The sequence below is a fragment of the Symphalangus syndactylus genome, chromosome 18 (genome assembly GCF_028878055.3).
Source record: "Symphalangus syndactylus isolate Jambi chromosome 18, NHGRI_mSymSyn1-v2.1_pri, whole genome shotgun sequence".
NCBI lineage: Eukaryota > Metazoa > Chordata > Mammalia > Primates > Hylobatidae > Symphalangus > Symphalangus syndactylus.
Genome location: NC_072440.2, coordinates 20,278,275 through 20,293,670, shown reverse-complemented (window position 1 = coordinate 20,293,670; position 15,396 = coordinate 20,278,275). Strand labels below are relative to the sequence as shown.

At 51.0% G+C, this 15,396-nt stretch overlaps 1 protein-coding gene across 1 annotated transcript; it reads left to right on the top strand.

The window, feature by feature from the left end:
* Window positions 1-10,321: 10,321 nt before the first annotated feature.
* Window positions 10,322-10,534, top strand: LOC129467651 (mitochondrial ribosome and complex I assembly factor AltMIEF1). Its single transcript, XM_055252255.2, has one exon. It carries the CDS (start codon window positions 10,322-10,324, stop codon window positions 10,532-10,534), a length of 213 nt encoding a protein of 70 aa, XP_055108230.1.
* Window positions 10,535-15,396: the final 4,862 nt, after the last annotated feature.

The window sequence follows — 15,396 nt, the reverse complement described above, 5'->3', positions numbered from 1 at the left end:
TTTCCCCCATGCACCCCTTCAATAAGGGGGCTCCCCAGGGCTTGGCCCTGGATCCACTCTCTACCTGCAGTTCTCAATGCTTACCAAGGTGGAGCTGGCTCCATCTCTCCAGGGAGTCCTCTTTCCTAGGACCCAGACCATGAAGCCCGCTGCCTGCTGGACGAAGCCCCCAGGTGTCAATGTCACCTCAAATACCATGTGGCCTAAATGGAACTCGGCTTCCTATAAAAATCTGAGCCTATAAATTCCTTTGTTTGTTTGTTTGTTTGAGATGGAGTGTCACTCTGTCACCCAGGCTGGAGTGCAGTGGCATGACCTTGGCTCACTGCAACCTCCGCCTCCTGGGTTCAAGTGATTCTCCTGCCTCAGCCTCCCAAGTAGTTGGGATTATAGGTGCCCGCTACCAAGCCCGGCTAATTTTTGTGTTTTTAGTAGACATGAGGTTTTACCATGTTGGCCAGGCTGGTCTTGAACTCCTGACCTCAGGTGATCCACCCACCGTGGCCTCCCAAAGTGCTGGGATTACAGGTGTGAGCCACCCTGCCCAGCCAAATTCCTTTTTAAAAAAGACACCACCAGAGGGCAGCAGGTATTCTCTGGCCCAAACTTCCTCCTCTGCAAGGCCTTGCCTACAGGGTAGGTTGCCCCCCAGTTATTGGCCCAACCTGGCCCAGACTTGGCACTGCTATTAACTGTCACACGGGAGCCCCTATGGTGTACTTAGAACCTCCCACCTGTCCTGCCAGGCTGCCTTCTGAAGACCCAGCATGCCTCACAGCAGGCCCTGGTTAGAGCACTGGGCCTTCTAGAAGGCCACACGGGACAAGGCCAGGCCCTCATCCACATGAGTGTCCACAAAGTATTCAAAGGTAACAACCTAAACCGGGCTTGGTGGATCACGCCTGTAATCCCAGCACTTTGGGAGGTCAAGGTGGGCGGATCACCTGAGGCCAGGAGTTCCAGACCAGCCTGGCCAACATGGTGATTGCTTGAACCCGGGAGGCGGAGGTTGTAGTGAGCTGAGATCACGCCATTGTACTCCAGCCTGGGTGACAGAGTGATACTCCGTCTCAAAAAAAAAAAAAAAAAATTAAAATCATGGAACATTATAAAGATGAAAGAAAACTAAGCCTAGGAAATAAAATGAAGTGGGCAGTGCTAGGGGAACACTTTAGTGAGTATTCAAGGCACTCGGAGGAAAGGGGTGTGTCCTCTTCTCTCCCTTTGCAGATCCAGAAATGGAGTTCCAAAACAGCACAGGACGCAGCCGAACTTTGAGGATGGTCACTAACGGAGGGCGCCTCTGGAACATCTGTCTTCCCTCCTTGGCAGGGGTGGGGGTGCCTTCCTCACCTCTGTGTCCCTGCCACACTGCCTGGGGCCCAACGGTATGCACTAAATTCTCGCTGCATTGTGCTGATGTGATGTGCATGTTATAAGCCACCTTTCTTTGGGCGACCTGTCCCCCAGGCCCCTAACTTGCATTATCAGTAATAGTAGTACACACTGCCCCACTGGCTTGTCCCCAGTCGTCCGCAAGAACCCCTGCACTCTGGCAGACCCAGGGCAGCCACTCTCATTAGCTAGGTTTCACTTGTCCCCATCTGCCTCGCTGGGGAGAGAGGGCTTTACGCTTGTGTGTCAATGGAGGCTTTGCCAGTGGTGTTGTCAGCTCCCGTAGAAATGAGTGCACACGGCCCAGGGTCCAGGCGTGGTTCTGGGTTTCACCTCACTGATCTGATAAGAAGAAGCCTCAGGCTGGGCGCGGTGGCTCACGCCTGTCATCCCAGCTCCTACAGGAACTGCTCTGCTATGATCAAGGTGGGTTCCTCAAAGGTGGTCTTTGCGATGAGATGGCAACGGAAGTTCTAGATTCATGAGAGACAAGTTCTAGATACAAGCATGCAGTCCAACAACTTGTGCCAGATCTCCAACCTCTGGCATCCCACGTTTCTGCTCCTGTGGCTGCCAGAGGTGCATAAGCTGGTGGTTTACTTGGACCTCTGCCACATCTTCTTTTCTTTTTTTTTTTTTTTGAGACAGAGTCTCGCTCTGTTGCCCAGGCTGGAGTGCAATGGCACGATCTCGGCTCACTGCAACCTCTGCCTCCTGGGTTCAAGCAATTCTCCTGCCTCAGCCTCCTGAGTAGCTGAGATTACAGGTGCGCCCCACCACGCCAGGCTAATTTTTGTATTTTTTAGTAGAGATGGGGTTTCTCCATGTTGGTCATGCTGGTCTTGAACTCCTGACTTCGTGATCCGCCCACCTCGGCCTCCCAAAGTGCTGGGATTACAGGCGTGAGCCACCGTGCCCGGCCTCTTTTTTTCTTTTCTTTTTTGAGACAGAGTTTTGCTCTTGTTGCCAAGACTCGAGTGCAATGGCGCGATCTCGGCTCACCGCAACCTCACCTCCTGGGTTCAAATGATACTCCTGCTTCAGCCTTCCATGTAGCTGGGATTACAGGCACATGCCACCACGCCTGGCTAATTTTGTATTTTTAGTAGAGATGGGGTTTCACCATGTTGGCGAGGCTGGTCTCGAACTCCTGACCTCAGGTGATCCACCCGCCTCAGCCTTCCAAAGTGCTAGGATTACAGGTGTGAACCACCGTGCCTGGCCCACTGTCTCTTTTTTTACTTCCCACTCACTCTTCAGGCCCTGGGTTTCTGACCCCACTTTTTGCTGAACCAGCCAGTCACAGGCCAGCTCCTCCCTGGGGAAGGACAAGGTGGCACTCACTGTGGCATTGGCTCTATGACCACACCCTCCTTCCCTCCCGGCCTCTGAGACACCCCATGTTCTTTTTATTCTTTTCCTTTATATATATATATTTTTTTTTTTGAAAAATTATTTTGTAGAGACAGGGTCATGCTATGTTACCCAGGCTGGTCTTGAACTCCTGATCTCAAGGGATCCTCCCACTTCTGCCTCCTCCCAAAGTGTTGGGGTTACAGGCATAAGCCACCGTGCTGAACTTCTGATGGTTCCCCCGAAGTGCTCTTCATTGTCCTCTGGATTCCTTAGATTTCGGCATCCTCAAGGTTCCCCTCCTTTTCCTCTTTTTTTTTTTCTGAGAAGGAGTTTTGCTCTGTCACTCAGGCTGGAGTGCAGTGGCACAATCTGGGCTCACTGCAACCTCTGCCTCCCAGGTTCAAGTGATTCTCCTGTCTCAGCTTCCCGAGTAGCTGGGGTTACAGGCACGCGCCACCACGCCCAGCTAATTTTTGTATTTTTAGTAGAGACGGGGTTTTACCATGTTGGCCAGGCTGGTCTCGAACTCCTGACGTCAAGTGATCCAGCCGCCTCAGACTCTCAAGGTGCTGGGATTACAGATGTGAGCCACCGCACCTGGCCCCTCGTCCTCTTTCTCCATCCTGGTCCTGAGTGACTTCACCTGTTCCATGGACAGTTCAGAGTTCCAGGCCTCAGTACAGTTCCTAGTCTTGCCACTTAGGGCTCTTAAGATCTGATTTCATTGGATGTAACTGAGGCAATAACAATTCTTATCTTTGCAGATCTGTGCTGAGGATTAGGGAAATCGGTGCGTGTAAGTGCCAGCACACAGGAAGAGCTTAATAAGTGTTAACTCTTCCCGTCGGCTGGTGAGAGCCTCAAGTGGATACTGCAGTGGCTTGGCACTGATCTGCGGATCTCAGCCCGCCTGTCTAGTTCCCACAAAGCAGCCAGGTTATGTTTCCCAGATGCAAGTCTGATCATAGCATGCATTTTCCATTGCTAGAAGGATCAGGGCTGGATTCCTGCCAGGCCCTGTGTGGTCAACCCCCGCCTTCTTCACCAGTTTCATCTTGGGCCTCTCTCTCCTGAATCCCCTGGGCTCCGGTCCTTTGAGCTTCTGCACTTGGCCATACCATGCCTTCTGCCTGGACCTCTGCTGCCCTGCATCCTCACCTGGGGACTCCCTAAGACCTCAAAGAGACTTGAATTCTCATTGCAAACAAGTCACTTGATCTGCTTATCCCTCCCTCTATCTTGGTTAGCATAAGTCAATTTCAAGGTCTGATTCCTCGGGAACTTTAGCTGATCTTCATTTACAGGTGTGGAAATTGAGGCCCAGAGGTGTTGAGAACCTTGCTGAAGTCTCCCGTCAGGTGGTCGAGTTCAAATCCACGGCTGACTCTAGACCAGTGGTGCAGGTGGAATGGCCTTAAGCACAACTTGCTGGCTACCATTTCCTCCCTGGACAGCCTCAGGCCAGGCAGGTGTGTCTGAGGCCAAGCTGCTCTCCTGTCCGGCCTCGTGTCTCATCCTTCATCTTCCCACCCTGTGCTCCAGTCCGTTGGGTCCCAGCCCCAGCTTCTGCGCCGATCACAGGCTCTGTTGGGTTCCCATGGCACCTGCCAAGGCTTCTCCCCTGGCAATGTCTGTGTTTGTCTATCTCCCCCTTTGACCCTGACCTTCATGAGGACAGGAGCTGAGCATTTTATTTTTACATTCCTGCCTCTAGTCCTGGCTTCTACTAGCTGCTCAGTAAATGCTGAGCGACTGACTGCTTGGCTAACACATTGGAAACAACAATGTTGGTTCTTATGGGACATTTGGCAAAAAAGTTTTGTTGGTTTTTGTTCCGGCATCCCACCTCAGCCCCCTGGGCCCAGACCTTCGACCACCAACGCTCTCCAGGACCAGGGGGGCCACAGCCTGTGACTCCCCTGAGGTCCTGCCCTGCGACTGGCATCCTGGGTTTCCAAAGTCAGCTGTGTCAAACCTGGGGAACATAGTGAGACCCTGTATCTACGAAAAATGAAAAATTAGCCGGGCATGGTGGCATGCACCTGTGGTCTCAGCTACTTGGGAGGCTGAGGTGGGAGGATCGTTTGAGCTCGAGAGTTTAAGGCTACGGGGAGCTAAGATCGCACCACTGCACTCCATCCTGGGTGACACAGCAAGACCTTGTCTCAAGACAAAACAAAACAAAAACAAAAACAAAAAATAGTCTGCTGTGGGCCAATATTCCCACGTGCCCATCCATGTCTGAGAAAGAATGACATTTTATTTATTTTTTGAGACAGGGTTTTGCTCTTGTTGCCAGGCTGGAGGGCAGTGGCACGATCTTGGCTCACCACAACCTCCACCTCCCAGGTTCAAGGGATTCTCCTGCCTCCTGAGCCTCTCTGCCTCCCGAGTAGCTGGGATTACAGGCGTGCACCACCACGCCCAGCTGATTTTTGTATTTTTAGTAGAGACAGGATTTCATCATGTTAGCCAGGCTAGTCTTGAACTCCTGACCTCAGGTGATCCTTCTGCCTTGGTCTCCCAAAGTACTGGGATTACAGGCATATGCCACCATGCCCAGCTAATTTTTGTATTTTTAGTACAGACGGGGTTTCTCCATGTTGGTCAGGCTGGTCTCGAACTCCCAATCTCAGGTGATCCGCCCGCCTCAGCCTCCCAAAGTGCTGGGATTACAGGCGTGAGCCACCGCACCCAGCCTCCAATGACATTTTATAATTAGCCACTCCTCACCTCAGGCATCAGGCCTCACATGCCCTCTCTGATTAATCTTCAACAGCCTGATGAGCTAGTCCTTTCTCACCATCTCCAATACCCAGGTGGAGGGACTAAGGCTCACGAAGCCTAACGCACTTACCCTGCACTCACCACCAACCCACAGGCCCCTTTCAAATGAGACAGGCTTGATCACCCTGACCCAGGTGAAACGGTCCATCTCTCCTGTCTTTCCACAAAATGTTCATTCATTCAACAATTAAATCCATTCACTACTATATATGAGTCACTGTTCTGGGTAAATGAGTGCTCCCCTCTCTGCCTCCAGCCATGATCACCATTAAGAGGCCAATGCCATCATCTGGATGTGAGATCGGGGAGGTTACGGTTAAACCCGTAATATCTGGCCGGGCGCAGTGGCTCACACCTGTAATCCCAGCACTTTCAGAGGCCAAGGCGGGCGGATTGCGAGGTCAAGGGACCGAGACTACCCTGATCAACATGGTGAAAGCCCATCTCTACTAAAAATACAAAGATTAGCCGGGCATGGTGGTGCGTGCCTGTAGTCCTAGCTACTCGGGAGGCTGAGGCAGGAAAATCACTTGAACCTGGGAGGCAGAGGTTGCAGCGAGCCGAGATCGCGCCACTGCACTCCAGCCTGGTGACAGAGCGAGACTCTGTCTCAAAACAAACAAACAAACAAACAAACAAACAAACAAACACCCTGCAATATCAATCCAAAAGATCCTGGAATGCCTCTTGCCCTGTGAAACCTGGCAGAGCCCTGGGGTTTGGGTCAGCGCCCCCTGCCATGGGTCTCTGGCCTACAAAGGCACCATGGGTATGTACATGTAGGTGCTAGATGCCACCTCACTGCCCATGCTCCATTGCTATGGAAGCATTGGGGGCAGGGAGAGGCCTTGTAAGTCTAAGTAAAGATAAGACCCTGAAGAGCAAGTGGATCTAGGGGTGGCTGATCTGAAGGGGAGACCCCTCCAAACGACCTCCCTCTGTCCCTCCCTCCGAAAAATAACATTCCATAGAACAAGAAAGTCAGGAGAGATATGAAGAGGTCACCTGGTATGCCAGATGGAAATGTCACCAATTATATTTATTTGGGTCACAAAATTCTTTAAAAAGCAAATTAGGGCAGTCTGAAAGAGTGGAAAGAACACACATTTCAGAGTAAGACAGACTTGGCTTCCACTGAAAGCTTCTTTCCTTCTTAGCTCAGTGTCTTAGAAACGTTACTATGCCTCTCTCCATCTTGGTTTTCTTTTCTTTTCTTTTTCTTTTTTTTGAGACCGAGTCTCGTTCTGTCACCCAGGCTGGAGTACAGTAGCGCGATCTTGGCTCACTGCAACCTCTGCCTCCCGGGCTCAAGTAACTCTCCTGCCTCAGCTTCCCGAGTAACTGAGATTACAGGTGCAACGCCACCACTCCCGGCTAATTTTTGTATTTTTAGTAGAGATGGGGTTTCACCATGTTGGTCAGGCTGGTCTTGAACTGACCTCAAGTAGATCCGCCCACCTTAGCCTCCCAAAGTGCTGGGATTACAGGCGTTGGCCACCGTGCCCAGCCCTGCGACAGACTCTTGATTGGTCTCCCTGCCTCAGCCCTGGTTCCATTCCGTTATTCTCAAGCCAGACAGATCCTGTTGAAAGGGAAGTCAGATTCCAGCACTTCTTGGCTCTGAACCCTGCTGTGGTTCCTTTGCACCCACCATCTCCCTCCCAGTTCTGATAAGGGCCTCCCCTCTGGCCTCTTTCCTAGCTCCTACTCACCCAGCTTCGAAAGCACTGGCCTTCTCCCTGCGGCTCCTAGACCATGTTGAGCTTAAGGGCTTACCTGGGGGGAGGCCTGAAATGCTCTTCCCTGCAATGTTCTTCTCCTGGTTCTTGTCCTTTTATCAGATAGCCTGACTATTCTGTAATTGCCCACCCCTCTCCTGGTAGATATTACCTTTTAATCCTCACCACAGCCCCAAGGCTGGGTGAGGTTAGGAAACTTGGCAGAGGGCAGCTGTCCCTAAGTAGTGGAACTGGAACTAGGAGCCAGCGGTGGCCCCGGTGGCCCCGGACTCCAAAGCCCCAGGCCCTGGGCTTGGCAGAGCCAGGCACGGAGGGAGGCACTTGGGGGAGGGGGCTTCCATAGAGACACGGCCTCTGTCCTCAAATCTAGTGAGAGACAGAGAAGCAAATGGATAAATTACAGTGCCTGGCAAATGGTAGGCGCCAATAAATACGTTTTGTTGTCGAACAGATTATGAGCCTTAAGATGTGCAGACATTTCCGTGGGGCCCAAAGAAGGCACGTGAGTGTGTTAGAGGGAGGCGAGAAAGGGGCTGGGAGAGATTTTCCAGTGAAGGGGGACATTTGAGGTAGACTTTGAAGAAAGGGTAGGAGTTTGCCAAAAGCCATGGGGCCTGGGGAGTAGGAAGAGCATGGAGGGATGAAAAGAAGGCGATCTGAGAAAATGGGTTTGGAGGAGCTCTGAATATTAGTGTTAGAATTCCCTCAGGTACCCCAGGGCCCCAGCCAGAAATCAGCATACAGTACAGGAGGCTGGCCAGGCACCCCGGACAGGCTAAGGGGCTGCCAGCAGGTGAGGGGCCAACCCGGTGCGGCAGCCTCGTTGGACAGCGAGGCTACCTCCTGCCCTCTGACCTTCTGCCAGCATCGGGACCACCCCGGTACCCACAGCTGGACCCGGACACCAGAGTCCTCTAGGGGAGGGACGCGAGTGGCCTCTGCAGGCCCGTCCCTTGGTGAGGTCACACACGGAGGCGGGGCTCAGGATTGGGGGGCGGAATCATGCGCAGGGGGCGGGGCCCGAGAGAGAGCTTGGAGAAGACCGGAAGTCCTTCCGCCTCCGCTCGCCCTCGTGCTCCCTTCAGCCCCTTCGCAGCTCCGTGCGCAAGGTCGTGTCCCGGAAGTGAAGGGGCCATGTTGATGGGTGACCCGGAGACAGGTACCCGGCCAGAGGCGAGTCCTGCGGAGTGGTAGCGCGCGCGGCCTGCGGGTGAGTGAGGGAAGGAATGAGGGCCGGCAGCGGCTGGGCGACCGGGAGGTTGCAGCGCTTCCTTTCAGGCTGCTGCCGGCGCCTCGCATGCGGCCCGGACCCAGGATACCAGCCTCAGCCGGGGGTCTCGCCCCGTCCCGCACTGGACTTTCCCCTGGGAGACCCCTCGGCGGCCCCACCCCGCCCCAACCTTGGAGACTTCCAGTGCCCCGAAGCAGGCCTGCCTTGGCCTCTGGGCCTCCGCACCCCGGCCAGGCCCCCACGGTTGGGGAAGTGCAGACTGGCTGGGGCTCAGCCGCCCAGTCGCCCAGCGACCTTGTAGTTACAGCCCTCTCCGTGACAGCCGCCTTTTACCGCATCAAACACTTCTGTTGATTTTCTGCATCGGGAGGCCCTTAGGGCCGAGGGATTTCTTAAACAGTTGAGGAAAAATTGGCAGGGATGGTGGCTTGCTCAAGCTTGCCCAGGAAGTTAGCAAGGCCGGAGGCTAAGGGCTAGCGGACTTTGGGCCCAAAGTCCAATCTTTTTTTTCCAGCCAAATACTTCCCCCACTCGGTGTCGTTTCTTTATTTCTGAAACGGAGGTGATCATTTCTTCCACATAGGGACGTTGTGAATTTCTCTCCGTTACGCGTAGTTTTGAGCCCCTTGTATGTGTCAAGCGCTGTGCTGGGAAAGTTCGTGGAGCACTCAGAAGTGCTGTACACATGGTCCGGCTCCAGTAAAGGGTAACTCATTCCAGAGGCAGGCAGAGTTGGGGTCAGGAGTGCAGCCCTCCCCTTGACAGTTGTGGGCCCGCGGGCAAGTTACTTCCCTCTGGGAGATTGTTTCCTCCACTTAAAATGGGGTAATGTTGACCCTAGGGTAGCTGACAGAATGAGTTGTTATGTGAGACATGCTTCGAACATTGCACATTGTATATAGTGCAATATAATGCAATAAGCATTTACTGTTACTAAGAACCCTGACCACCTTCTAGATTCTTAATTTAAATGTGATAATGGGCAACAAACCACTTTACAGATAATGCTTGTGTAAGGGTTTATTGGTAAGGAGGGCAGTGGCAGTTTATACTTAAATGTAATTATTTATTGAGCATTTACAAACCCGGCTAGGTGGTACTAATAATAGCTGCTGTTGATAGAGTGCTTAGTGTGTGCCAAGTGCTGTTCTCAATATGTTCACATACATTAAACTCATTTAGTGCTTATGCCAACCATATGGGCAAAATAGGATTTTTTTTTTGAGACGGAGTCTCGCTGTCGCCCAGGCTGGAGTGCAAAATATGATTTTTATCCTCACTTCACAGATGAGGAACTGAGACAGGCACAGAGAGGTTAGGAGACTTGCCCACGGTAATGCAGCTGGTAAGTGCTGGTGCCAGGATTCAAGTATGGCTGAGTGCTTGTCTTCAGCCCTCCTAGATCACCCCCTGTGGTGAAGTTCTATTACCGTTCTTTACATGCACAGTTCTCAAAATAATCCTATGTGGTAGGTACTATTGCCATAATATCCTAATCTCCATTTTATAAGTGAGGAAGTTGGTGCTCAGCGGGGGTTCAGTCCTTTGCCCAAAGTCATATGGCAAGTAAGTGGCAGGGCCAGGATTTGAGCCCTGGTGAACCACAACCTGTATGTTTCCAGAATGGGCATCCAGAGGATGGGGTCTCTAGTCCTAGTCTTGCCATTAAGTCATAGGGTGACCTAGGAGGTCTCTGGAACTTGGATTAAAAACCCCTCACATAGTCTCTACAGGTCCTTTTGTTATTCTGATACTAGGCTTGTATTTCTTTCCTTCTGTTTACAGTGTGACACCCAGACCCTGCCAGTCCCCCATGGCCCCGTGGAGCCGAGAGGCAGTGCTGAGTCTCTATCGGGCTCTGTTGCGCCAGGGCCGACAGCTTCGCTACACTGATCGAGACTTCTACTTTGCCTCCATCCGCCGTGAATTCCGAAAAAATCAGAAGCTAGAGGACCCTGAGGCCCGGGAGAGGCAGCTGGAGAAGGGCCTGGTCTTTCTCAACGGCAAACTGGGGAGGATCATTTAGGATCTTCCAAGGGAAAGAGGACAAAGGTGCCTCCTGTAGACACTCCTGCTCTCTCCCATCCCCACCTTACAGATGCATTAAGAAGCCTCAGGTACGTAGGCCCTCGTTCCTTTGGGTTTCATTATTTTTTGTTGCAAGGGACTGAGAAAAGGATCAAAGTTGTCCTTTTAGTCATTAGAAATCAGTGGAGAGCCAGGTGTGCTGGTGTGCACCTATAGTCCCAGCTCTGCAGGAGGCTGAGGCAGGAGGATGGCTTGAGGCCAGGAGGTTGAGGCTGCAGTGAGCTAAGATTGCACCACTGCACTCCAGGCTGGGTGACAGAATGAGACCCTGTCTCTGGGGGAAAAAAAAAAAAGGGACATTTGAAGTCTGCCTCAAATGAGAAATAGAGGCTTACCAGCAGTGGGGCAGGAATAAGCAAATGCCTGGAAGTGGGAACTGCAATTTTTTTTTTTTTTTTTTTTTTTTAAGAGACAGGGTTGGCCGGGTGCGGTGGCTCACGCCTGTAATCCCAGCACTTTAGGAGGCCGAGGCAGGAGGATCACGAGGTCAGGAGTTCGAGACCAGCCTGGCCAGCGTGGTGAAACCCTGTCTCTACCAAAAATACAAAAAATTAGCTGGGCATGGTGGTGCGTGCCTGAAGTCCCAGCTACTCAGGAGGCTGAGGCAGGAGAATTGCCTGAACCCGGCAGGCGGAGGTTGCAGTGAGCTTGAGATCGCGCCACTGCACTCCAGCCTGGGTGAAAGAGTGACACTCCATCTTCAAAAAAAAAAAGAGACGGGGTCTTGCTCTCGCCCAAGCTGGAGTACAGTGGCATGATCATAGCTCTCTGGAACCTTGAATGCCTGGCCTCAAGCGGTCCTCCCTTCTCAGCCTCCTGAGTAGCAGGGATGCCAGGCATATACCAATGTGCCCAGCTAATTATTTATTTATTTATTTTTTGTAGAGATGGTCTTGCTATGTTGCCCAGGCTGCTCTCAAACTCTTAGCCTCAAGCGATCCTCCCACCCTTGCCTCCAAAGCATTGGGATTATAGGTGCAAACAGCTCTGCCTGTCCAGAAACTGCACTTTGTAGTCTGGAAACTTAAGTCTGATGTGGCCAGCATGGTACCCCTGTAAGGCAAATAGCCAGAGTTGAGGCTGGGCCCGGTCTGGAAGGACGTTGACTCCAAGTTGAGATTGTAATGTATATCTTATTATGCGGGGACCATCACAGCTCTGTAAACAGAGGAATGACGTAGCCACGTTTGTATCGTAGAGGGAGCATGCCAGTGGCAGTGTGAAGAATAAATTGAGAGATACTAGAGGCAGTGGTTGTAGCCAGATGAGATTGAGGGACCGAGGGGTGGAGGTGGCCACATATAAACACAGTGTGTACAGCAGTGGGACTTGGTGATCAGTTGGCTGAGGCAGGAGGAGGAGAGAGAAAGATGAAGAGTAACTGGGTGTAAGGCCTGCCAGCTGGGTGGAGGGTGCTGCTTTTAACTGGGGGAGGGAAAGTAGGAGGAGGAGCCTTACGTAATGGCTTTTGGTTCTTCTCAGCCACTTAGGATTGGCACACCTGCCTTTGGCAGTACAGGGCTGGGGTGGGGTGGTGCCCATGGGAGCCTGTCTGCACAGGGAGGATTGGCTAGAGGATCTGGGAGGGAATTAGGGCGTTCCTTGAAATCTTTGTGTTCCTAATATATTTTGGCTGTGAGGGGCTACACGCTGCTATCGCTACCCCCTCAAAAAAACCAAGAAACAAAACACCGTAGGGTTAATACTTAATTCCCACAACAGATACTCACTATGCATCAAAACACTGCACACCCTGGGGATGCAGCAGTGAATGAGCCCAAATGTCCCCCCAGAAGCATATGGTCTGGGGGGTTAATGGAGTGGAGATGGGAACAAGGTGTGGAGCAAGTACCTAGGACCCCTGTAGATTAGTTCTCCCCACCAGCGTGAACTTGGGGTTCAAATCTTGGCCACATAATTTACTGACACAGTGACCTTGGGTCAGTTACAGAAACTGCTCAGTTTCTTCATCCTGTAAATTTGGGATAATATTACTGATCTGATGGGATTGTTGTTGTGAGGATTGAGGGAATTAATAATAAGTGTAAAATTCCCAGCACATAATACACACTCAATATATGCTACCTAGTCTCGTATGTACTCAAGCAAGATAGGTTTATAAAAAGGCTTATGGCTTTTTCAATTAAAATAAGTTGGAACTTTCACTATTCTGTGCTGTCATCCTAGGAAGCCGCAAGGCCTCCATTATTCATCATCCTTCCTATATTAGGGTAATGAGCATTTCTGTTCCCATTTTTGTATCTAGGGAGACAGGTTAAATAACTTGCCTGAAATGTTGGCAGAGCTGAATTTCTCCATCCCTAGTTCTGCCCACCAGGTCTGTGTTCCTTCTTTGTTTTTTATTTTAACTATCTTAACCATTTTAAAGTGTACGGTTCAGTAGTAGTAAGTATATTCACATTGTTGTGTAACAGAGCCCCAGAACTTGTTTCATCTGGCACATCTGAAACTGTACCCATTCAACAATGGGGGTTCCTTCACGACAGTCCCAATTGGAGGTGGAGTTCTTACCTGCTAGTAGGCTGTAAGCTTATGTAGCAGAACTTGAGTGGAGAATGTGTCGTGGAGAAGCAGTTTAAACTGAAACAAGTTGAATTAACTTTTCAAGTAAGGTCCGTGTCTGTCTGTTGAGCTTGTGGATGCCATCTTCTGTTCCAGGTCACCAGGTCTGTGATGTCAGTCGGTCCTTGGACGGTGGGCAGGGGGTGCCTATTGCACTACGGTAGGAAAAGCCTTTTTTTTTTTTTGAGATGGAGTCTTGCTCTGTCGCCCAGGCTGGAGTGCAGTGGGTGCAATCTTGGCTCACTGCAACCTCTGCCTCCCAGGTTCAAGTGATTCTCCTGCCTCAGCCTCCCGAGTAGCTGGGACTACAGGCGCATGCCACCACACCCAGCTAATTTTTTGTGTTTTTAGTAGAGACGGGGTTTCACCGTGTTAGCCAGGATGGTCTCGATCTCCTGACCTCATGATCCGCCCACCTTGGCCTCCCAAAGTGTTGGGATTACAGGCGTGAGCCACCGCGCCCAGCTGAAAAGGCTTTAACAAGATTTTGATCTCAGCTGGTGGCTCACGCCTGTAAACCCAGCACTTTGAGAGGCCGAGGTGGGCGGATCACCTGAGGTCAGGAGTTCAAGACCAGCCTGGCCAACATGGTGAAACCCCGTCTCTACTAAAAATACAAAAAATTAGCAGGGCGTGGTGGCGCATGCCTGTAATCCCAGCTGCTAGGGAGGCTGAAGCAGGAGAATTACTTGAACCCGGGAGGTGGAGGTTGCAGTGAGCCGGGATTGCCCCACTATACTCCAGCCTGGGTGACAAAGTGATACTCAGTCTCAAAAAAAAAAAAAAAGTTTTGATCTCAAGCCCAAGATGGCATCACTGCGAATTTTCAAGGCCATTTTAGAGCAGTCTCAAAAGGTACATTGTCACTCAGAGGACAGTCTGGGTTGCTGACTGACTTCTGGAAGCTGACCTTTGTCCTGTGGATGGAAATCTTAAAAGACTAGATGATAAATGATTTGTGGAGCACTTTTACAGTTTATAGACCATCCACTGCAATACAGTTGATACCGTTCACATACAGGATTGCAGTGAATGGTTTTTCCTCACTACAACCCTGTGATTTGGTCCCGTCAGGGACCATTATCCCCTTTTCATAGCTGAGGTGTTAAGTAACTCATTTGAGGTCACCCAGCTAATAAGTCAGGGCTCAAGGCAAGTTCTGTATCTCAGGATTTCCGACTCTAAAACCCACGCTCTGTTCTGTCATCTGTAGCACCACCTTGCTCTCACCAGTCATCAGAAGGGCACCAAGGACTAAAATGGTCCAGGGAGGCTGCTTCTGCCCGGAATGAGGAGGTCCCCTTCTGGCCCTGCTGCATCACACTCAAGGATGGGCACATGTGTCCAGTGGCTCTCCCTACTGTAAATATTTCAGTAAAGAGTTAAAACAAGAGACATTGTTATGTGTGGGGAGATGTATAATGTTCTGCCTTTTTCCTGATTGGGTTATTCTGCCTCCGCTAAATTTGATATGTTCCATCTCTGTCTCAGTGGCCACTGGAGGGAGGGTGTCTGGTGCTCTTCCCTGATCCATCTGTAAATACAAACGTTAACTCTTCTCCCTGGCTTTGCTCTGTGCATTTGAGGTAGGAATGTACTCGGTTTGGCCAAATAGTCTCTCATGTCCCTAAACCTGAAGCCCCTATTGACTGTAAATGGTAGAGAAAAGGAAAGTACCCCCAAGGTGTGAACTCTAGTTGGGAAAAAATATTTTTGAGCTTGACAGTGACTCTTAGTTAACTCAATTACTGGAATAATAGAGTCAGAAATATTTCTTTGTTTTTCAGGGAGGTAGAGGCAGGAGCATAAGATGCGGAAGCTAGCAATACCCACTTGTAGCACGGTATTAGAAGGAATGTTATTTTACATGGAAGATCATCCTCAGTGATCCTTTATTTTTTCTTTCTTGAGATGGAGTCTTGCTCTGTCGCCCAGGCTGGAGTGCAATGGTGGTTCTCCTGCCTTGGCCTCCCGAGTAGCTGGGATTACAGGTGCACGCCACCATGCCTGGCTAATTTTTTGTATTTTTAGTAGAGATGGGATTTCATTATGTTGGCCAGGCTGGTCTTGAACTTCCGACCTCGTGATCCACCTGCCTTGGCCTCCCAAAGTGCTGGGATTACAGGTGTGAGCCACCGCGCCCGGCCGATCCTGTCTCTTGATGTCCTCCCATTCTGGGACACTAAATGGTATCTGACTTTGTTTTCCCTTATGTCA